Here is a 22,088-nt window from a genome sequence, read left to right on the forward strand (position 1 = left end):
TCCCGATTATGCCAATTTTGATGTCTGCACAAGACGCAGTCGCCTCAGAGAATCGGGACTCGCTGTCCATCATTTCTGATAGCTGTCAACTAGAATCAGAGAAAGAACAGCTTGACGTCTCCTACGAGAATAACGGACGTCAGTTCGTCGTGTCCGAGCAGCCGGATTCGCAGAAGCAGCAGCTGATTGACTTCTTCTACAAGTATGACAAGGACAACCCATTGACTCTCGAGGACTTCGACAATGATAACCGTCGTAGACATCTGGAATCGTTTCAGAACAGCGTCGTTTCGTGGTCGGACTACGACTCTCTTAGGGGTGAGGGCAACCCCATCAAGAGAGAGGATTTGGAGACCTTCGTTATGGATGTGGTTAGCAGACAGCCAACCACAGAGAAACAACTTCACACGACCATGGTGGAGTTACGTCGGAAGCACAAGATCGCGCCGAGCAAGTCGCAGCTGATGACTACGTACTGGACCCTAGTGCACGACGGAGATGTGGTGGCGCTGGAGGGTCTGGAGGCGATTTTAGTCCGAAAGGCAGTGCGAACCACCTCGGGTGTCGTAGTGATAACAGTACTGACCTCGCCTGGAGATTTTTCATGCCCGAAGAACTGCCACTACTGTCCGTCTGAACCAGGCCAGCCGAGGTCGTATCTGTCCACTGAGCCCGCAGTCTTACGCGCGAACCAGAACGGCTGGGACGCGGTGGAGCAGTTCTACGATCGGGCCCTGACGCTGCTGCGGAACGGACATGTCATTGACAAAATAGAAGTACTCGTGTTGGGAGGAACCTGGTCAGGGTACCCCGCCCAGTACCAAGAGGACTTTGTCACCTCTTTGTTCTTCGCTGCCAACACATTCCAAGACATGATCCGTATCCATGCGGATGAAGCTGGCGACCCTGCCTACATTCCAGAGAACAACCCCGGCTGTCTTCGGGTCAGTGGACTTCGGCAACCGATGTCATTGGCTGAGGAACAGCAAATCAATGAGAACACCCAGTCCAAGATCATCGGTTTGACGCTTGAAACGCGCCCAGATTACATCAATAAGAAGGAAATCCGTCGTCTTCGTAAGTTGGGCTGCACTCGGGTACAGATGGGAGTGCAACACACTTCTGACGACATTCTGCGAAAGGTGAACCGTGGACACCTCTATCGGCACTCCGCGCGGGCTATGCGCCTGCTAAAAGACGCGTGCTTCAAGGTGGACATCCACCTGATGCCAGACCTTCCCGGCTCGAATCCGACGATCGACCGCGCAATGCTGGAAGACGTGCTTTCATCACCAGATCTGCAAGCTGACCAGTGGAAGATTTACCCTTGCGAGGTGACACCGTTCAGCGCCATTGAAAAGTGGTATGCGGATGGCGAGTTTATGCCCTACGCTGAGGAAGATGCCGGCCAACGCCTGATAGCACTGTTGTTAGCATGCAAAGTGGCGGTTCACCCTTGGATCCGGCTGAACAGAGTGGTTCGTGACATTCCGAACCAATCCATCATAGCGGGCAACAAACAGACGAACCTCCGACAAGTACTGCTGCAGTCCTTGAGCCATTCCGGACTCTCCTGTCGTTGTATTCGTTGCCGCGAAGTTCGCCAAGCGAAAGCGGGTGTGGACGACGCTGTGATGAAGGTGAGGCAGTACTATTCTACGGGAGGGGTGGAGTTCTTTCTCTCTTTTGAAACCACCGACGAGCTGATGATCTTCGGGTTTCTCCGGCTGCGAATTAGGGATCCTGAGGACGGCGCACCGAAGCACCACGCGTTCCCCGAGCTCAACGACTCCACAGCCCTCATTCGAGAGCTCCATGTGTACGGAAAGCTCGTGCCTACTGCACAGGACGTGTCTCAAACCCAGCATGCAGGCCTAGGCCATCGGCTCCTCGCGGCTGCAGAGCAGCTGTCAGTGGCCAATGGTTGTACGCGGATCGCAGTCATCGCAGGCGTGGGCACACGGAACTACTATCGGAAGTTTGGCTACGAGATGCTGCCTCGCGATGAAGGGCAGTTCTTGTTCAAGACCCTGAACCAGCCTGTCGTGGACGCCCTCCAAGTGCAAGTTTACGACTTGACAACCCGCTTTGAACTGGAACCACGCGTCCTGCGGGCTCTGTACGGCCAAGAGGTCGTGCTAACTAAAAAGCAGATCAAGAGTGGTGTCGTGGTCGAGCCGCCTCTCGCGACGTTCACCAGCGACGCCGTGCGGAGTCACAGCGTGGGCAGCTACTCATTGCTAGATCTGCCATCCACTGAGCGGAGCCGTCCTTCTATGGCAGCAGCGCGAATGATTGGCTGGACAAAGAGCGCCTCTCGCAGGGGCAGCTCCTCAAGGCGACATAGTGCCGACAAAGTCCCCCGAAGGAGGCGGCTGACAAGTTGTGACACTCCGAGGAGCGAAGGGTTTGTCTCAGAAGACAAGTCGGACATGAACTGGGGCCAAAAGCTGGTCGTTGGCACCATTCTTCTGCTGTCCGCGATGGCGGTGCGTCGCTGGTGGCGTCGGTAGTCAGCCCAAAAAGAAGATGACTGCGTGAACTTCCCAACGAAAACTCACCCGTGCTATACACAGCCGTGCAAAACACTGCGACCAGCACCACCACAGAAACCAGAGCATTGCGCCGCGCGTAAAAGACCACGTTCTTCGCCAAGTCCGTCATCCGAGACACCTCGCCACGGAGCTCATCAGCTTTCGCAAGGGAGCTCTCCAGCGTGTCGCGTTGCCGGGACAGATCGTTGGTTACGCCAAGGCCGATACCTTCGGCAGCCACGGCCACCATCACGGGAATGTCTAAGGATTCTGACTCATTCTCCGACTCGTTCTCTGACTGGCGCGCAGGTGTGAACGCGGCTTCCTTCACCTTGCCCTTGATGACGTTCAGCCGCGATTTGTAGACCCTCACTGAATGATCGAAACCACGCGGTGCTCACAGGACTCAGGAGCACTTTCCGTCAGGTGCAGCGCTAGGTGCTGCAGCTGCACCTCAACATCCTTGATCGCCCGCGTGACAGTCAGGGCGTCCACTTGGCCCGCCCCCAGGGAGTCAGCCAGACGTCTGGTCTCGGCGAGTCCCTCAATCAGCTGCTGTTCGTGCTCCTTAAGCATCAAGCAGCCACTAATGGAGCAAATAATCTGAGTGGTTTTTTTATGGAGGAGACCAGCAAACGTGGACGTGGCTGCCACTACGAAGCGGCTGACCTATTGAGATGTGTACACGGCACCCGAGGCGACAACACCCTAATCGCCAGACGAAGCCAGTCTTACCAGCCCAGAAGGAACAGGCGTAACCGAAAAGCGCGGGGACTGAGATTCAGGTCGATCTGCACGTTGGTGCCGCCGTCAACAGAGCATGTACAAGAGGTTGTGCAGGAGACTGCTAATATTGAAAGAGAAACTTTGGAATGTCAAGGTGGAGGCCGTTTCAAATTATCTGTAGCCAAAGGACGCGAGAAGACCAAGGCTGGGATTGAGAGAACCAGGCGCAAGCTGAATCGAATTACGGTTTTCGGGAGCTGGTCATCAACAATGTCCAAAAACGAGCCTCAGAGCGTGCCAGTTCGACGGACACAGCGGCGGTCCGGACACGATTTCTCTGCGGATTTTATTACCCAGGCAGAGATAAGGCACAGGCCTGACGCAAGAGATCTCCTGTTTGAAGAAGAGTTCGTGGAGACAATCGCGCCTTTTGCGTGCATCGCAACGCCAGAGCCAAAGTCAACCAGTCGAGTTGTTGTGGGTCAAACCAAGCGTCACTAGCTATCATCCAAACCATTGATTACACTACCCCCGACACTTTTTCTGGTTCAACTTGGACACAAGCTGCGCGTTCTGGCGGATTAGCGGGTCAGCAGCGGCACTGCCTTTGCTTGTTAGAACCATAAAGGGAGCCCATACACTGATGTCCCGATTGAACTTGGTGTCGTAAAAGCCGCAAGCATCCATCGCCAACCCCAGTGAGTTCGTAAGCGTGGCGTCGGTTAAATCGTCACAGCGCGCATTCCACTCAAGCAGGAATAAGACGCTATCCTGAGTGCTAAGTAACTCGGAAGGACGATCCTGAAACGACATCAGAAAGTTCGAGAAGATCACCGGGCAAACCTCCCGTATCTGGTTAATGAAGTCCTCCCACTCCTGCTCTTCGCGGCCGTAGAGGTCAAGCTGCGGCACATGAACAAACGTGAATCTAATATCCTTACAGGTTTAACAATGCCTGAAACGTTGTGGATAGACTCCGAAATGCGGGGCAGTATGACGCTGGCCTCAGGCCCTAAGCAGACGATGAGGCTAGCGACGGTAGTCAGCGTTTTCGCCAGCACCTGCCGCTCGTGAAGAGTGTCAACGGAGCAGGAGGCAATAATGTTCAGCAGCAGCTCGGTGCATTGCCGTGCATGATGCTGGAAGTCAGCTCCGAGGGATCGCGCCATGTCGCCGCACAGGTCGATGCAGCTGTAGGTAAAGGAGAGATCTGTGGTGTCGGTAAGGCCGGCATTGATCAGAGCCACCAGGTTCGGGCCTGCAATCTGGGAAAATTGCCCCCTGACAGCGGTACAGATCGCAGATACAGCCATCATGGCGTCGCTCGCTGCGACTGAACGAGTGCCCTGGAAGTTAATGGATGCCACGGACACAAGTAAAGTCATCAGGTGGTTGGCGATTTGCATTATCTGCGGCCCGATGTGCACTATGACAGCGTAGAGGATAGCGCAAAAGTCCTGCTGGGCATGACAGGAATCGACGGTGGGTGGGACACTGAGCGAGGCCTCCAGATGCTTCATGTAGTTGAGGGCGAGATACTCCACGTCCTTCCTCTGATCAGACCCAGTGTGGAGGATCAGACACGCAAGACTCTCTGCGGCCTGGTTTCGTAGGTCAGATTTGGATGCGTCCGGTCTCATGACGGCCTCGTTCAGATAAATAGTGATCTCGTGGAAATGCGGGTCAAGCGGGGTCTCGCCGCTCGTTTTGGCGAATGCCCGACAACGGACAGCCATATGGTAGATGATAGTGCATATGTGTACAACCACACGGGGCTCGTCCCTGTTGGTGTTGCAGAGAACGTCGACCAGCTTGGGCAAGTGCATCTTAAAGATCGCTTGTGGGTGATACTCAGCGATTCGGCTGATGGCCCAGGCGGTGGAGTCGCGCACCTGCACGCACGGATCACTCAATGATGTACAAAGGGCGTCGAATGACTGGTCGATGCAGCCCGCAAGCGCCATGGACGAGGGACCCTCCATTACAGAGGCGAAGACGAACATGGCAGCATCACGGCGGACCCACTGGCTTTGACTGAAATGCGCGTTGACGAAGGAAATGCATGGTTCCAGGATGTCCTCCTTGAGCAGACGCGCCAGATGAACGATGCATATGCCGGCCATTTTCTGTACGCTCCACTCTTCGGGGTCTTCCTCGGCACGCGGCTTCAACAAGCACTCAAATACCGCGGGGAGAATGACTCTGTAGGACTGCGTGCAGATAAGATTCTGCGGCTCAACGTCTCCCTCACTGTCGTTGAGAAGACGCAGTTCGGTCTCGGCAAGGGTGATCCAAAACTCTAAAGCGGCTACAGTCAGTCTCTCAGACACACTTTCCGAAATGGCCTTCGTAGAGAGGCTGCCGAAGGTCTGAATGTATGGGGATAGGGCGCTGTAATACTCTTCAGAAAACGTGACCAGACACGCCCAGCCAACTTCGGACACCTCCTCGTCAGGGCTTGTTATCAGGTCCAAAATTCCCTTGTTCACGAACGCGTCTCGAAAACCCTCGTCCTGCACGAGGTCACTCAGGTGCATAACGCTCTGCAGTAGTGCTGATCCCGCCCCAAGACGTACCTGTCGGTCAGGATGGGCGATCTGAGGAACGACCAGCTGCAACAGCCCTCGCGTCAGCCCCTCGCCAAGGGCGGCAGCGTTGCCTCCTGAGTTCATGAAGAGGTTCTTGTTCTCCTCAAACGTGTACTCCACGACCTTCAAAGCCACCACTCGGCTTGTAGCGTCGTCGGTCACAGTCTGCTGTTGTAGCCGATCATTGAGCACGTGGATCAGCTCGGGCCATCCGTTTGTGTCACTTGCTAGATCCATTCGGGAAATCATGGAAGCAGCTTGGCAGGCCGCGTTCCGAGTTGCCAATGATGAGGAAGTCAGTCCAACGAGGATATTTCGCTTGATCTCAGCCCGCGTTTCATCCAACGAATGCATGTACTTTGTCCGTCGAAGCGCATCGAATTTCTCGCTTCGACCGCTAACGGCATTCTTCAGAGCCAGAGCTGCCATTTGGCGCCCTTCGTCAGGCACGGTTGTAGATCCCAGTATTCGGGACGCTTCCAGAATGTACTCCGAGTAATTCTGTTCCTCAAACTGATGCAGCGTTTTTTCTGCTTGGCTCCTTGAGAGTGGGTCCGGGCTCGCAAACGCGGCCTGCAAAACCGGAAGCAGTGCTGACATCCCTAATAGTCGAATTATAGGGTGCTGTCAAGCCAAACATGACATTAGGGGGAAATCGTCCCATACACACACCACTGTGAAGGCCACATGGTATTGTCACGATCCCCTCGGTCTCTCGCGTCCTGAATCTATGTTGGCGGCCAGTTAACGACGAGTGGCACGGCGACAACCGGATGTCCGGTGCTGCAGTGTCTGAATGCGGCCTGAGATCGCACGTCGGAAAGGAACACCAGATGATCGGCGGAAGATCTCAGGAGAGGGATTCACGAAAGACAATCGGCGTTGGACCGCGGCCGTCCTGCCCTGGGGCGCTTTCCTGCACGGTCCAAGAAGAGCATCTGAGACCATGAAAAGCGTAGAACTGTTACATATTTATTCGAGATTGGAGTACATATTCGAGATTGAGTCACAAAATCGATGCGACGACCCGACTGATGGAAGTCCTCGGCGGTTGTCTATGCGCTCGCCTTACCACTCCTCCGCGGCTTGGGTGACCAAATACATTGTATGCATGAGGCGCTGCTGAACGTGTACTCCACGACCCTCAAAGTCACTATTCGACTGGTCGAATTGTCGGTCACTGTCTGCTGTAGTGGCCGGTCATTGAGCCTGTGGATCACCTCCCGCCAGTCAGCCGTTTGTGTCGCCTGCCAGATCCATTCGGGAAGTCAAAGAAGCAGCTTCGCAGGCCGCGTTCGGGTTGCCAATGATGAGGAACTCAGTCCGACGAGGATATTTTGCTGGATCTCAGCTCGCCTTTCGTCGCGCATTGATTTTCTCGCTTCGACCGCTGACGGCTTTCTTCAGTCTAATTATTCTCCTCGAACTGATGCAGCGTATTTTCGGCTCCTCCTTCAGAGCAGTTCCGGGCTTGCTTCCCAAACGCAGGTCCTGTATGCTGACCTCCCTTTTAGTCAAATTATAGGGGTGCTTCCCAAGCATGACATTAGGGGGAAATCGTCCCATACACACACCACTGTGAAGGCGACATGGCACTGTAGAGAGCCGTGGCGGTTCCCTCGGTCTCGGTGTCTTCCAACTCGGGGACAAGGCGCAGCTCGCTCTCCTCGCTTAGCCAGGTGCCATACAGCGTCCTAAAATCTATGTTTGGACGTGACCCATCCGCCTGTTGGAAGGTTCCCTGTGTGAAGCAGACAACTTGACCCTTGACCAGAAAGTACACCTTGCAATTTCCACAAGCCACGTCGTCTACGTCATCCACCAGTACCTGTGTAGGTCTGGGCAGGATAACGCTCCCCAGAACTGAGTCCTTCATCTCTCCCCAGCAAAAGGCGACCCCTCCGCACAGCGCGACAACGCAGTGCAGTCCAGCCACGAGCTTTGTCACCTGCAGCGGAACGTCTTGCCAGACCTGTGTGACTCTAGGCCGGAGCAAGGGACCTCGACCACATCCCGCCTGTCCTTTGTGATTTCGGCCCCATACCACGACCCGCCGATTTTGGGACACGACCAGACTGGCGGACCAGGCAGCAAGGATCGCCTGCGCTTTGTAGTTCCCAAGAGGCACCTTCTGCGGCGTGAAGTACTCTCCCGGCATCCCGACGAACCCGGAGTGCCCCCATGTGTAAACGGCGTCGGCCACTGCCAGCGAGTGGTGGAGACCCACGGACAGCAAGCTCACGGCGGAGAGCGCCACCTGTGTGGGGGCGGGAACCAGACGTTGCAGCGGTCCCGTGCCGCACTGACCGAAGGTGTTGTCACCCCAGGCGAACAGAGCCCCCTCGGCCGTTAAGGCTATGGTGGTGTCGGATCCGCACTGTACGTCAGTGATGGGTACCTGAAGGCCCAGGGATAGTATTCCAGGCGTCTGCCGACCTTGCTGACACAGCCCGTTACTTCCCCAGGGAATGAGGAGGGTCTGTAGACAAGGACGCTGCAGCGGGTCTGAATGTGGCCTGAGGAGGCCTATCAACGAGCAGGCGTGGTTAAGACCGCAGCCCAATCTGAGCAGCTTCATGCATGGAGGGTTTCGCCTGAGGGCTTCGAGGTCAAGCGGCGCAGCGGTGATCAGCCAGGACAGCAACCGTGTTGTGTCATCAGCTTGAACCGCCACCGAAGGAAGGATCCTACGGATCCGGTCCACAAGCGTCCTCACCAGTCCCCAACCGCCAGGAAGCGCTTGCAACTGGTCGTTGGCTATAACCTGCATGGCCGACAACGTCTTTGAATGGTAAAATCCTCCCGCACAGCGCAAGCACTTATTCAGTGGCTCTAAAAAGCGTGTGTCGATCTCGTTTATCGACCTGAGCATGTTTGGTCTTACGCGACGGGGTATAGCCGGGGCAGTTGGAAGCTCTGTGGCCGCCAGCGCTTGCCGTCCTCGCCACCAGCGCTGCACTATCATGGCCGCGTCACGGTGCCGCTGGAACCGGGCACGCTTGACCTTGGCCTGCGCCCAGGCTGCGAGCCTGTCTGCTGTTCGGACCAGCTCCAAGAACTGTTTCCTGCACCAGAAACGTTTGAAGTGCTTCTGAATGATAACCGCTGCATCCTGGCGAAAGGCGTTGTGCCGTAGGATGCCACGCGTCGGTAGGCTGCGATCGCGTACTGGCAAGCACTTCAATAACAGGGCAGCATGGACCCTCTTCTGCACTATTACCACCAGTGACCTTAGTGACGCCAACGTTGAGTAGAATCGCCAGTGGTAGTACCCACGCCAAGCCGACTGAATTGCCACCGCGGCCGCAACGGCTGTGCTGGGGGGTGCTTCCTGCTGTCTGCGCAGCTCGGAAATCGCCAGGTACCTCCATCCTGCCATACACAGCACGGTAGCCGCACATTGTCGCATCCGCCGTAGCCGACGCCTACCGAGTTCGAGCTGGCTAGCGACGCCTCGCCACCATCGTTGAATAGCTGACGCTGCCTCGTGCTGGAGTTGGATGACGTAGCGGACTCGTTTTTCATCTTCGTGTATCTTTCGCTTGTACGTGACATCCGAGCCTCTGACCCGAGCCAAATAGGCCAGAAGGAGCGACATCCCCGTAAATATGTCATACAGGGAGCGCTCTCTCTCAAACTGAGCAAGGGATCTGATGCTGCGCAACCTTGATTGCATTCGGAGGACGCCGTTGGCAAGTTTGTTCTTCAGTCGTCGTTCTGGCAGGCTAGCCACAAGGGCTCGGAAACCACACCGACTGAACAGTGCCAGTTCCTCTGTCTGTTGACCCAGGCAGGAACACAGGACATCGTAAGCCTCATTGGTGAGCATTACTCGGGACTCGCCTAGTCGGTAGGCCTCCTCAGGGACACCCAGCAACTGCAGGAGAATCAGGCACCTGTCCCTGATCGTCGGCGCTGTGACCAAGGCTCTTTGTGCCTCCCGCTCTGCTTCGCTTTCGGTGCTGGGCAGCAGCACACTGAACGTGCCTGCGAACGATTCAAAGGGCAACCCTTGAGGCCAGCCGCGTCCAAGTAGCTGCAGTAACACGTGAATGTTCCATCCTGAGAGCTGGTTCTGCAGGAACTCGATGTCAAACTGGCCGTGAGAGACTTCCTCCCCGGGCACAACTCCCAGAACGAACCACATCGCATCCATCTTGACCTGGCTGAGTACGGCCTCGAAGTTTTGCAGATAGAGGTTGGGCCAGTCGTTGTTCTGGAAGTGCGCGAAGGTGAGAGGGTCGAAGGCTGCCAGGTTGCGAGCCTCGATCGCGTCGCCTGGCAGGTCACTGCTGACCGGAGCGAAACGCAACACGTCTTGCTGAGTTATCGCGGGCACATACAGATCGTACTGGTGCGTAGCCGGAAGGTAGAGGTACTCTCGAATGAAGTCTGTGGTTTCAAGCGGCACCGGCAAGCGCCCCACCAGCTCTGCCGGGAGCGAGAAGCCATAGTGGCTTTGGATGTCCGACTGTATGAGCATCCGCTGAGCGTCAGGCGGTTGCCGAAGCATCGTTCCCGCGTCCTGGAATGATTTGAAGTCGTAGCCCTGGACTACGCCAAAAGAGTGCTCAAACTCGAAGTCCATGCCTTGGGAGCCCTCCACAAATCTAACTTCCTGAGTGTCCTTATGAGCATCTTGGAACCTCCGCCAGACGTCCACTAAGTGCTGCGTACGGGTTGACGGGGGGATGGCCTCCTCAGTTGGCGCCCGCACGGGCTTCTGAGGTTTCCGCTTCGCTTTGTACATGTCCAACCTTGGAATCTGTGCCTTGTTCGAGTCGCCGTTTGCCTTCCTTGTGGACCCGTGTGCGGAATCATGCAGGAACTGAACGGAGGATTCCTCCTCGTTTTCGTCGGGCTGCGTGTCTCTGGCCGCCTGCCAAGCTCTCTGAGTAGGCTCACGACGCATAAGTCGACGAGGTGGGGGGTTGGCCGTCGACTGCTGAAGGTCTTCATACATGGTGAGTATGCCCCGCTGGGGGTCGTCCAGGATGTCAAGCGTCAGGAACGGGTTGGAGTGAGGGTCAACTTCCGGCGGAGTGAAGCCCTCTGCCCTGTACATATCGATCTGCTGGATGATCGCGTAGTAAAATAGCGCGTGGATATGCGAGAGTGCAAACGATTTCAGCAGAGATGGCAAGCTCTGCATTCGCTTTCTGGGTAGTCGACTATACCCCGGCACAGCTACCAGATTGAGAGAGACCCCATCCTCTTGGATGGGGTCTCCGTCCTCTTGGACTTGGTCTTGAGGTTCGGTCTCCGTCCATTCCTTCGGTTTGCCTTTTCTTGTTGAGTTGACCATCGCCTCGTCGTCTGAGGAGCTTCCGCTCGACAAGGACTCGTCGGGGGAAGAATCTGGAGCACCAAACGTCTCAGCCATAAATGCGCCGCCGTCGCCAGACCTGCCAAACCGGGTACGGAACATCTCAGAGGGCACCGGCTCGGGAGAGGTGCCGAGGTTCGTGAGGGCGGGCTCCACCGCCTGGAATAGGCGCAGAATGGCGCTTGCGAACAGCGTTATGCTCAGGTTGGCGAAACTATTCTTATCCTGGTTCCACAACTGGAGGAGCTCATACTCGGATGGGAGTCCGAGAACCCTACATATCTGTGTTAACGCCGCCGGTTCCTTACAGTTAAGAAGACGTTCGTAGATGCCATCTTCGCCTGGAGCTCCTCCAGACAACCGTAGGCTTGTGCCCTTCGTACGGCGTCCAGCAAAGCACTGGAAACGATCAGGCGGAGGAGCGCCATGACGTCATCAACAGGCACCGAGAGTTGGCAGCAGCTCTGACAGAACTTGCTAAGGGCTTCAGCGTGCAGCTCGCTGTCTGTGATGGCACAGCTCGGGAGAAACTGAAGCGCGGCCTCGGCGTCACAGACGTCCAACGCAACACCCGATAGGAAGGGCAGCTGTTGCGTGAACCCGTGCAACACATGGTAGACGATATTGGGCAGCGGTTCCTTCTCCGCCCTAAACACTGAAGACATATTCGCCCAGTCAGTTAACATCAGGCGCAGACGCAGCCCCTTGATCAGGCCTTGCTTGCAGAGCCCCAATCGACAATGCAGGCCAGTCAAGGAGTCGAACGTGTCATCAGAGAAGCTGAGCTGCAAGCCCTTGATGATTCGGTAGACGGCGTCTATCTTTGTGGCAGCAAACCTCATCCTCGTGTCGTCCCCACGGCTCTTGTAGAAAACCGCGAACTGAAGGGCCTGCAGGCAGTTGAAGTTTGGGTTAGATCCATGTGGACCAGTGAAGAAGACGAACTGATCCACTTCCTCGTGAACGCACACATCTACTGCCTGTCGAGTGATGAGGTACACATGCGGCTCCAGCCCCACCAATGCAGACGTTGCGTAGCACTGCACTGCGTCCAGCGCGAAGAGGTCCAGAAACCGATAGCTGTGCGCCGATAGCACAGTTTGGTCACCCACAGATGTGAAGGGACGCCCGCGTTCGAAGCGATTGCTGATGTGCAGCGCCAGCGACTCTGGGTCCGGTGTGGGGACGTCCCCCAGTTGAGCACTCAGTGTCGGATCCACCGGTCGACACGCGTGCTGTGGCACCACTCTTCGGATTCCGTCGACTCCTTTCACTTCCACCAACCCCTGACCGACTCCAGAATCGGTGACTCGACACACTTCCCAGAAACCCGTCTTCGAATTGAGAATCCAGTTGAACTGACCTGGCTGTGACCAGATCATTCTTCGAATTTGCTCTGCTTTATTTCAGGTGCATCTGTCATGAAAGTCGAGGATGCAATTAATATCGACGGACACTGATCGGTGGCGTATCCGCCGGCGTGTTCATCAACTTCAGCTCACAACAGATGCCTGTGGTTTCAACAATCGTTTACGCGCGTCGTGACTGAGGCAGGACGGATACGTGAAATTTAAACAAAACATTGTAGAGTCCGGCAGCATTCGGGCGTTCTACACCGTGCCAGAGCTCGTCGCTGCATAGGAGAAGACTGTGACATCTGCTGGTTCGCGTCAGAACACAGGCGATTTTCGAATATTTGTGTTTTCATAAATAGAATTCTGGAGATGCATTGCGCCTACCAACCTTCGCAGCAACTTTTGCCGGGTCTTGTAGCCGTGGCAACCTCAGGAACCATAACGTCCCAACAGGCGCAGCCTCGCGAGACGAGAGCCTCAGAGCAAGCATCGCGCATTATCCGACACATGATCGGTGGAGTGTCGAACCTAGAGATGGCCCGCTTTCTGGAATCCTACATGGACTACCTGGAATCTGCCACTGAGTACGACGACGACTCGGACGACTTGGCTCTCGCCGATGAAGACTCGGACGATGATGATTTGGCGGAGAGAGAGGCAAGGATCATGTCCATGCTTCAGAGACTGGACGACGAGATGTCAGAGTAGTGTCATGCTTCTTGAATCGGTGGTAAAAGATTCTTGTGTAATTCATGCTTGTGAGGAGCAGGTTTCCGCTTGATTGTCAGCCAATGGACGAGAAGAGCCTGGAGGCAGGCCGTCGCGCCCCACCCTCCCAGCAACTGCCACTCAGAGAAGGCGCCCATCAGGTTCACGTTGAGCAGCAGCACCAGCCCACTGACAAGGCCGACACAGCCGGAGAGTTTTCCCAGGTGCTCTCCATCGAAGGTCTCGGCCATGAATGTGAACTTTGTGGTGAAGATGGAAGAGCTCGCAACGACGTAAACCACTCCTGAGAGGGATGACGTGATTGGATAGCCCACAAAAGGCAGGGTCAAGAATACCACGTTGCAAGCGTTTAGTATTTGGCAAAGCAGCAGGGAAGGCAGCGGTCCGAGCAGCAGTGACCACACCGCTTGGGTGGGCATCAGCCAGCCAACTATAGAAGCGACATCAGCGCCGCAGGTGACTCCTAGAGTCGTGTAGTATGCGTTGTACAACATGATACATAAGCAGTACCAGATGGTGAATCCCACGGCTTCCCCAGTCAACATGCACTCAGAGAAAGATCGGGACGTGATCCGGCGCAGGACAGAGACCTTGAGAGGGAGCAGGTACCAGTAAACGCAGATCGGAAGCAGGCATCCAACAAGGTATCCGCGAAGCACGACTGAGAAACTCGCGTCAAGATACTGGGTAGCCCGCTGCATCAGAGGCGCTACGATGGTGGCGCAGTTTTGGGCCGCAACCGTAAGGCTCAACATCAGGTTCGCCTTGTCGGGGTACACACCAGCGAGTGTCATGGCCGGAAGGGAAACGAGATTGGTGGAAGCTCCAGCAACGATGTGGCCCAGGTACAGGGATGCTGGGGTTTCCAGAGATATCATGCCGTAACCCAAAAGGAAGGAGAGCTCGCCCAGCACAGCCGTGACTAGAGGGCCGAGTGAATCGTAGGACCAGCCGGCCAGCGCCGCAAACGAAAATTCGGCGCTGGATCCAAGGGTGAATAGCGTGGCGAGCGCACGATCCTGCTCAGCGCAATGCTCTCCCGCAGCGCACACGTCAGAGAAGGCTCCGTCACGAAGGAGCATCTGAGACCACGGTTGCCATCCGAAGTATATGCATGATGTGGTGACGAGCACTGTTGTATATACGGCAGCAGTCAAGTACATATTCGAGATTTGATCACTAAATCGAAGGCGAGTATCTGTCGGGAAAAACAGGACTCATCAGAGACCCCAATGAGTGGGGGCTCATGTCTATGGCATCGACACACGAATATGCGCGTCGGTTGACTGGGGACTGATGCACAGTCAGGTCTAACAGGTCATCCAGCACAGTTCGGACGTGCTCGAAGACCTCAGGATCCAATGCGTACTCGGTCACCGTGCGGCTCAGTGTATCGATAGACCTGGCTAGAGTGCTGTGGACCTGAGAGGCGTGGCTGGTTGTCACGCTGGGGAACACGCACCAGGTTTCGTTGGCTGCTGTTAAGAGCGCGTTGTTCAGCCCCGCGCTGGTAAAAACGCCCTTGATGTCGTCAGTGGTAATAGAAGTAGATCGTTCCGCAAACTGCACTATCTTTTCCGGCAAATGACGCTGTAGTACTGTATTTAGCACTGACGTGTGAACAGGCCGTACTGATTTGAAATCAGGCATGGTGCAGTGGCCTAAAGGGGCGGCGTAGTGCTTGTAGGTTGACAGGAAGGCACCTGATGACGTCAGAAAATACACATGCGGTGCCAGTTTTCCTAGATTGCCAGCCCACACCGCAGCGAAGTAGTATGGATCGAGACAGTGAGATATATCGGGACTCAGAGTCTGCGGTATCGGCGCTGCACTGGCCCAACCCGCTACCAGTGGCACGATCTGAAAAAGACCTGACTTCACCAGGGACGGGATGTGCTCGCGCTCCAGCACGTCTAGCAGCATGCCTCGGCCCTCTCTTCGGGCCATGCTGAACGCCACCATCAGGCTGGACTCGTCGCATATAAACATGACGCGCTCTCCTGGGCTATCAGCGAAGATACCTTCGGATACCAGCCGGTTCCAGACTCCCATGGTGACTATGGATGGCCTGCCCGGAAGGCCTAGGTTGTCGAAAAAGAACATGTCCAGCAATGCGCTGGGGTCGGCGAATACGTAGGTCATTTTTGGCGACCGAGGCGAGTTGAAGGGCGAGAGGCCTCGGGGGGGCGCTTCCTGCGCCCCATCTTGGCGAGTGTGCTCTCGTAGAATCCGGTCGCTCTGATCAATCGGCCTACGAGGTGCCCGCGACGTGCCCGTCTTTTTCACGTCCACGGAGGTGGCAGGCATCTCCTTCGCCGATCCCTTGACGCTGACTTTCTTGGTGACCGGACTACCATCAGGGGTGCCGTGCGACTTTGTCTTCTGCTTCCGCAGGGCGTACAAGTGGAAGAGCGGTGTCTGGTCCGGAGTCTTGGCGCTGAACTTGCACCGCGTCGGACTGCACTTTACATCCTTCTGTGTCTTGTGAGTAGCGAAGCAAAAGGCCTGACAAGGCGTTGCTGATGTCCCTGGGGCACCCACAAATGACGGGCGTACTTCCTTCAACGTGGACTGAATCTCATCAAAGATCTCTGCGGGCTCCCACTGACCGAGGTTGTGTTCCAGTCTTAACCAAGTCGGAACATAACGCTCCTGGATAACCGTGGTCTCCCCAGCCCACCTTTATTTTCATGGGATACAGAAAGATTCTTTCTCCGCTTGCAGAGGTGACGCTTGCCCTCAAAAAACCCTTCAGCAATTCCACAATGCCAGCCTAGATTGGCGTCCTCCCCCACCCTACCCGAGACAGTTGGTTGTGTGACAGGTGGAGCTCGCGCAGGCTGAACGCATGCTGGAGCTCAACGAACCGTCCCAGCCGTTGAGTCGCTCGATCCGTGAGTCTAAATGACCCTCCAGCCGAGTCTCCCACTGATTTTTGTACAGCTTCAGAGTCGCAACCATAACTCGCTCCTCGCAAGAGGCCAGCCAGTCCATCAACTCCTCCACACTGTGGTCTGTCAACCTGTTGTCAGACAGATCCAAGGAAAGGACGAAGTTGTCCGAGGTGGGAAGAAGAAACTCTGCCAGGTACGCTGTGAGCACACCCATGTGCAAGTTCCACCACGGTCCTGTTGACTGCGTGCGAAAGGAGCCCATGACGCACCGCCAACTCCACCCTCAGCTCCTGCCACGAGTCTGTCGTACGCTTTCGTCCCAGAGGAGTTGGTGGACGACATGTAGATAAGCGAACGCCTTTCTTCAGCAATTCCGTCAGATGGTCCGCTGCGTCTGTGACCTCGCTTTGCCTCACGTGGAGATTGGGGTACCATTGAGGAAATAGAGTTTATACAGTCAGCCATGACCAGGACTGTGCACCATTACTTCGCTGATGCACATAGGCGCAAGCCCTCTCACTAGAGCCCTGATCAGCGTTCGAGTTGCTGCTGACTCTCCGATCAGCATTGCTGAATCCTCCTTAGACTCCTCCAGCACTGTGGTTCCCCCACTCTTCCGTACAGACCGCGAGTTCATTCCGCGGGCTCTCGAGAGCAGCTTCTCCCCTCAAGCTCGCCGTGCCGGCGACTCGCTGGCCCGCCCAGATCGGCGAACGCCCTGCGCTGAACCTACCCGCGTGCAAACGCCTGCCCACCAACGACCTCCGGATCAGACCCCGCCTCACTCAGTGTCCCCCACCTCGGACATCTTCATTACACCAAGACCACTACCCGCGACTGACCCACCTGAGGAGCCGCCTCTGGAATCCCAGAAGAGTGGAGGTGACATCGAGGCAGCCGCGATTCTGCCTCCAGACTTACACTCGCGTGAAGGCCACCTTATCTGGCGGTTGGCGAACTGCACTGCAGCAGGGACGCTCATAGCAGTCAACTGCATAGATCTCCTTTCCTTTCTGAAGATGCAGCTGTTCGCCGCTGAGGTCATGTGCCAAACGATTTTGTGCTGCGTAGCTGGCTTTCTGCTGCTCGTGGAGTGTCGTGGCGCGTTCAACCAGGAAATTAGACAGCAGTAAGTGACTTAACCGGTGACGGTTCATCATGCGTTCCAGAGTTGAATTCGTGTGCCCTGCCTGCCAGTGGGTCGGGACCAAGGGTGCAATATTGAGTTGTGTGGGTCTTTTGGGGTGCATGTGCTCTGTACGAGGGTCAGCTTTCGTTGTGGCCTCCAGTTCGGCATGCTTGGTCGGTCTGGTCGGCACCATACAGGGAGTTTCTTCGCTGGAAATCGCCAGCTGCGAACGAGATTCGAGGCACTCAGCAGTTGTGTCAGCAATCCACGAGGCAGGAGACGAAATCACAGAGGCGCTGCAAGATTTCTTAAGCCGGCTCTTCACCCCACAGCGTCAAGCGTCCTACGACGCAGAAGACTACTTTTTTCGTGAGCACACAACTTCCAGCAGTGAGTGAACGTGCATGTCACACGGCGTCGAAGTGCATCGTAACCTGTGAAATGCCGTATTTGCAGGTATGAATGGACCGCTGAGCTCTTTGATGGAGCAGGCTCCAGCCCTCGACGAGGATGTGACCTGCCATATCTTTCCCCGAAGCTGGATTGGAGTGGTGCCCTGCCAAACTGCCATCGAAGCCGAGGTCAGGCGAGTCCAGGGTCAGCTGCTTGAGGCGCTGGAAGGGCACCTTTTCGCCGCCGACGTGCCTGTGTTGCAGCACACAGTGCTAGACCAGGTCCATTGTCTGCAGGTGCGTTTGCGTCTAGGGGACCATGTGCCTGATGAGTGGTTACTGGTACACTGCTTGCGCAGCATATCCGACATATGGTTCACAACTGCGGACTCTGACGGCGACTTCTTGTTGGTTGCTGCGGCTGATGTGCTGCCCCAGTGGTTGACGGACGCAGATCAGGCTAAGGGGCGGGTTTTCTATTCGCTCAGCTCGGTGTTGATTATACCCCCCTCACTGAAGAAGGACGCTCCTCCCCTCTCTACTGCGTTGCAGATGCTGCTCTACTTTGATGAAGAGTGCGCGGCTGAGGGGCAGAGCGTCTCCAACTACTTAACAACTGTTTTTGTCAACCTTAGCGAGAGCATTGCTACCCTGACGGACACGGACGTCACCTTCTGCGGTTTGGGTATGCTTCACGTCCCCGCAGTGCTGCCAGGAGGTCTGGCGAGTCTGGTTTCGGCTTTCCCGTCTCTCGTTATTTTGGCATTGCAGTGCCTGCCTCCAGTAGACGGCGACATGAAGTGCTCGGACAGATTGTACGCTCAAAGGACTGGACACGAGACGGTTCCAGGGCCTGCGTTCAACTTCCAGCGAGCACAGCGCGCGTGCGAGCTTCCCAGTGCGTTCTCCGTGGGCCCACCAATCTCGGAAGGCTTTCTTCCGCCTCCGATCAGCACTTACGTACGAATGACGCGCTTCCAGTTGGCACGACTCATCGGTCTGCGTGTCTCATTGCCTCTGGCCTATACAGGGACGCGTTGGGGAGCCGCGCAGTCGACGCCAACAGGGCAGTCAGCCGCTGCGAGGGGCGCCATGCTGGCTTACGGCCTGGAGTGCTGCTTCCGACTGAACTCGACCAGCTACCTGCGATTCCTCGTCGGTGCCGATGAAGGCACTCAGTGTATCCCAGTGGACACCGAGTTTCGTGAGGCGTTGACCCGCCAATACTATGCACACCTTGGAGATTTGACACCAACTGCAGAGTCCCTGTCACTGTATGACGTCAATCCCAAACTCCGAACTGATTGGCTCGTCGTGGACGGGGAACAGGTTGCTAGCAGATTCACGGATAAGAACTGTGATCAGCTCAATGACCCGTGCTGGATGGACAACCTCGAGCGGCGTCTTGGCCAGGCCTCAGAATTTGTTGACGACGAGAGCAGTGATGAGAGCTCCGACCTCTACGACGCTGAAGAAGAGAAACGGATGCATGACCTTTTTGCAGCGTTGGATGACAACCTTGTGTCGTTAACCTCCAAGCTAAGCCGCGTCGACCTGAGTGACGCCGCCCTATTGGAGGACCACGTCGGCAGTTCGTTGAAGGCGTCGGTGGCGATGGAGGAATCTCCAGGCGCGGGCCCTGGCAGTGTGCTGCTTCGGACACTGATTAGTCGCAAGTAAACGCGAAAGTGATTTTTTTGTCAAAATGATTTTTCGTCTAGCATCTGCGTTGTCATCAACATAGAAACCCTGTTTAACTTGATAAATGATAATCCAACAACTTAACGTTTGCGTAGTTTGAGACATATATGGAAGACGAATACTGGGTGTCTATGAGGGTGTCAAAAGAACAAAATCATTACATTCACCAAAATTAACTCACCAAACATTGCAAACAGGGCGGCTCTGGAATCGACCGAGTAGCTCGATATTCCGCAGCTTCTCTCTAGTAGGCGCCACGCCACGCACACGGGACTGGCACTGATGGATCTCGAACCACTGTGGGAAATTCTGCACCATGCCTTTAATCCTCATGGAGCCGCTGGCATGCGGATCCGAGAGAAGGTGGTGATAGTTGAAAGCGTCGGTGCCTACCTCACACCACTCATAGGATAGAGCGTGGAAGAACAACTCAGGAATCGTCAGATCCAGGCCAGGAAAGGGCTTCACCTTCTTCTCCTCTTCCGACATCTGGTCCAGCAGCGCTCTGAAGGCGGTTTGGGACCCGGCGTTGTCAGCGAGGTTTTCGCTCAACGAAAGGAACCCATTCAAATACTGGTCAGTGGCGCGTCCTTCAGGATCGCGGATATGCAATCCGTATTGCGAGTACTGGGCGTCGACACAGTGCTCTACAGAAGAGAAGTTCTTTTCGGCCTCAGGGCTCCACCAGTCAACGAGTTTACCGGCCTTGCTGTAGAGGCGGCCCTGGTCATCGAAGCCGTGCATCATCTCATGCCCGATCGTCTGCCCCATACCACCCAGAGACAGCGCCAGACGGACTAGTTTCTCGATGCGAGGCGTGTTTTCGTCCCAAGAGAAGAAGAACGGCTGCACAGTAACTCCTGCGGGCAGTGTGAAGGTGTTCTCTGAAGGTTGGTACATGCCGTTGACGGTGCAAGGGGGAAAATCCCAGTTGGATAGGTCACGGGGCAGTCCTTCCCGACCGAATGCGTACCGGGCGGCTCCCTGCAGAGAATCCAAGAACTTCTGAACGAAGGCAACATTCGCGTCCAGCACATCATGCGCAAACGAATCCTGGGCGTCTATTCTGCCGATGCCGTAGAGCTCAGAGAACTTCGCGTCGCACTGCTCTTCGTTCAGCAGCCACTCTGGGTAGCCGATATTCATGGTCATGCTACTAATCTTGTCCACCGCGAACTTTTTCGTCTGCTCATCCATCCACCAAGCCGACTTCAACAGATTCGTAAACGTAGAGCGCATTATCACGGCAACTTCCTGCCCAGCCCTCTTGGCGGTGGCGAAGTCGGATGTTTTGATGAAGCCTCTGGACAGGATCCAAGGTAGGTGTTTCTCGGCCTGCAGGCGGCACTTCAGCTCGCGACTGAGAGGAGAAGCGCCAGTAGCTCTCGACTTCCACGCCTCTGCCGTCCGCCGGAAGTCGTCGGTCAGCGTGAAGGCCACTTCGTTAAGAACCTTAATCAAAGCAAAATCCTTCAACGTCTGATCTGGCGTGTTGGCAAGCACGTCTCTCAACTTAGCCCAGTAGGTGGTTGAGCCCACGACTAGATTCGTATCGTCCGTCCATTGCAGTACATCCCCGACCTCTCTGCGAACGACGTCTCTAACAGTCCCGAACAGCGGCAGTTGCTGCTTCAGAGCGGCCCACTTCACATGGAAGTTGGACGTGCTGGGTCCGTGATCGGCGTCTGGGCTGTTACCGGAATCTCGGAGCATCTTCTCTAAAGCTACGGCAGCTACGGCACGGTCACGAACACCTGTCGTCGGCAGTTGCAGCGCTTTGAGAAATTGGGTCAAGAGAGATTGGAAGTGGTTCTCCAGCGACGTCAGTTGGGACTGATTGTCATACATCGGATAGGGCAGGGTTAGCTTGGCAGAGTTGAGGATGAATCTCTGTTTGGCAGTGTTAGCATCATGCTCCGCAAAGTTTAAGGGGTCAGGACTCGCTTCCGTGTCGTAGAAGACGCGGAACCCGTGAACGGCCATCGCACCTACAGTCTCCCCAAGAGAGAACTCAGCGTCCGGATGAAGAAACGGCAGAGCCTTCATCAGAGCTTCCACCGACCCTTCACCGTCAGCCAAACATGATGCGTAGTAGCACGCTAGGTAGGCATCCCACGAATCCCCGGTCTTCTTGGCCTCCTCACAAGTAAACTTATTAAGGACCTCGAAGTCCCGTTTGAATGTGTCTTCCCAGCCGGTAGAAAATCCTAGAGTGTACAGAGCTTCGGTTGCAGGCAGGTCGTAGTGCCCATGCCACGTACCACAGAAATACTCATACGGCCGAGTGCAAGGGTCACTTGAAAGGTTCATGGTGGTATCGATTCTCTCCCTAATGATGTCGCACGTGGGCGAGCTGCATACGAGGTTTCGGTTGAGAGCGGCCACTGGCGTCGCGGGGTGACTGCCGATGGCGTAGTAAGCCAACGCGCAGACAGCCACGATGGAACCCACAGTTGCCAGGCCGTACAGGCCCTTGCGGGGTGCCGTGATGGTGGTCGCAGGAAGTCGGCTAGCCACTGCTTCTGGTCCCTGAAAAACAGTTTGAACCCTCAGCAGGTAGATTGGCTTACCAGAAGGGGCTCCGTGTTGATTCCAGACATGGATGCAATTTATGCTCTAAACATTGCTTGTCTTCACCAACTGTGGGGTTGAATTCCGGAAGCACATACCATTTGGGAGACGATTCTTCAGTAACGGCTTCACACTGGCCATTG

General features: G+C 55.7%; 9 protein-coding genes across 17 annotated transcripts; 3 read left to right on the top strand and 6 right to left on the bottom strand.

The window, feature by feature from the left end:
• Window positions 1–8: 8 nt before the first annotated feature.
• KVP18_001666 (uncharacterized protein) lies at window positions 9–2,513 on the top strand (the record flags this gene model as incomplete). Of its 2 annotated transcripts, XM_067951905.1 has the most annotated exons (2): window positions 9–2,268; window positions 2,324–2,379. In XM_067951905.1, the coding sequence occupies 2 exons, from the start codon at window positions 9–11 to the stop codon at window positions 2,377–2,379; spliced, it is 2,316 nt and encodes a 771-aa protein (XP_067806816.1). The 2 variants fall into 2 exon arrangements, with proteins under 2 accessions (XP_067806816.1, XP_067806815.1); XM_067951904.1 differs by having other exon boundaries at window positions 21–2,513.
• KVP18_001656 (uncharacterized protein) lies at window positions 2,514–3,110 on the bottom strand (the record flags this gene model as incomplete). 3 transcript variants are annotated; one of them, XM_067951890.1, is made up of 3 exons in its annotated part: window positions 2,514–2,533; window positions 2,562–2,906; window positions 2,936–3,110. In XM_067951890.1, 3 exons carry the CDS (start codon window positions 3,108–3,110, stop codon window positions 2,514–2,516), a joined length of 540 nt encoding a protein of 179 aa, XP_067806801.1. The 3 variants fall into 3 exon arrangements, with proteins under 3 accessions (XP_067806801.1, XP_067806802.1, XP_067806800.1); XM_067951891.1 differs by lacking the exon at window positions 2,936–3,110 and having other exon boundaries at window positions 2,562–2,784; XM_067951889.1 differs by lacking the exon at window positions 2,514–2,533 and having other exon boundaries at window positions 2,904–3,110.
• A 675-nt stretch (window positions 3,111–3,785) lies between these two features.
• Window positions 3,786–6,448, bottom strand: KVP18_001646 (uncharacterized protein; the record flags this gene model as incomplete). Its single annotated transcript, XM_067951871.1, has 2 exons — window positions 3,786–4,163; window positions 4,202–6,448. 2 exons carry the CDS (start codon window positions 6,446–6,448, stop codon window positions 3,786–3,788), a joined length of 2,625 nt encoding a protein of 874 aa, XP_067806782.1.
• A 946-nt stretch (window positions 6,449–7,394) lies between these two features.
• Window positions 7,395–12,556, bottom strand: KVP18_001655 (uncharacterized protein; the record flags this gene model as incomplete). Of its 2 annotated transcripts, none has more annotated exons than XM_067951888.1 (2): window positions 7,395–11,456; window positions 11,483–12,556. In XM_067951888.1, the coding sequence occupies 2 exons, from the start codon at window positions 12,554–12,556 to the stop codon at window positions 7,395–7,397; spliced, it is 5,136 nt and encodes a 1,711-aa protein (XP_067806799.1).
• Window positions 12,557–12,898: 342 nt separating this feature from the next.
• Window positions 12,899–13,237, top strand: KVP18_001672 (uncharacterized protein; the record flags this gene model as incomplete). Its single annotated transcript, XM_067951912.1, has 1 exon — window positions 12,899–13,237. The coding sequence occupies one exon, from the start codon at window positions 12,899–12,901 to the stop codon at window positions 13,235–13,237; it is 339 nt and encodes a 112-aa protein (XP_067806823.1).
• Window positions 13,238–13,239: 2 nt separating this feature from the next.
• On the bottom strand, window positions 13,240–14,340 carry KVP18_001661 (uncharacterized protein; the record flags this gene model as incomplete). The annotated part of the gene is made up of 1 exon (XM_067951898.1): window positions 13,240–14,340. One exon carries the CDS (start codon window positions 14,338–14,340, stop codon window positions 13,240–13,242), a length of 1,101 nt encoding a protein of 366 aa, XP_067806809.1.
• Window positions 14,341–14,437: 97 nt separating this feature from the next.
• On the bottom strand, window positions 14,438–16,587 carry KVP18_001658 (uncharacterized protein; the record flags this gene model as incomplete). Of its 3 annotated transcripts, XM_067951893.1 has the most annotated exons (6): window positions 14,438–15,910; window positions 15,939–16,031; window positions 16,059–16,158; window positions 16,188–16,393; window positions 16,422–16,540; window positions 16,569–16,587. In XM_067951893.1, 6 exons carry the CDS (start codon window positions 16,585–16,587, stop codon window positions 14,438–14,440), a joined length of 2,010 nt encoding a protein of 669 aa, XP_067806804.1. The 3 variants fall into 3 exon arrangements, with proteins under 3 accessions (XP_067806804.1, XP_067806805.1, XP_067806806.1); XM_067951894.1 differs by lacking the exons at window positions 16,059–16,158; window positions 16,188–16,393; window positions 16,422–16,540; window positions 16,569–16,587 and having other exon boundaries at window positions 15,939–15,950; XM_067951895.1 differs by lacking the exons at window positions 14,438–15,910; window positions 15,939–16,031; window positions 16,422–16,540; window positions 16,569–16,587 and having other exon boundaries at window positions 16,055–16,366.
• Window positions 16,588–16,646: 59 nt separating this feature from the next.
• KVP18_001654 (uncharacterized protein) lies at window positions 16,647–19,353 on the top strand (the record flags this gene model as incomplete). Of its 3 annotated transcripts, XM_067951884.1 has the most annotated exons (3): window positions 16,647–17,281; window positions 17,322–17,671; window positions 17,738–19,353. In XM_067951884.1, 3 exons carry the CDS (start codon window positions 16,647–16,649, stop codon window positions 19,351–19,353), a joined length of 2,601 nt encoding a protein of 866 aa, XP_067806795.1. The 3 variants fall into 3 exon arrangements, with proteins under 3 accessions (XP_067806795.1, XP_067806796.1, XP_067806797.1); XM_067951885.1 differs by lacking the exon at window positions 17,738–19,353 and having other exon boundaries at window positions 17,322–17,679; XM_067951886.1 differs by lacking the exons at window positions 16,647–17,281; window positions 17,322–17,671 and having other exon boundaries at window positions 17,764–19,353.
• Window positions 19,354–19,551: 198 nt separating this feature from the next.
• KVP18_001660 (uncharacterized protein) lies at window positions 19,552–21,974 on the bottom strand (the record flags this gene model as incomplete). The annotated part of the gene is made up of 2 exons (XM_067951897.1): window positions 19,552–21,903; window positions 21,945–21,974. The coding sequence occupies 2 exons, from the start codon at window positions 21,972–21,974 to the stop codon at window positions 19,552–19,554; spliced, it is 2,382 nt and encodes a 793-aa protein (XP_067806808.1).
• Window positions 21,975–22,088: the final 114 nt, after the last annotated feature.

Source organism: the organism of the source record quoted next (assembly GCF_019968955.1).
Source record: "MAG: Porospora cf. gigantea A chromosome Unknown PgA_NODE_69_length_47479_cov_357.798, whole genome shotgun sequence".
Classification (NCBI taxonomy): Eukaryota; Apicomplexa; class Conoidasida; order Eugregarinorida; family Porosporidae; genus Porospora; species Porospora cf. gigantea A.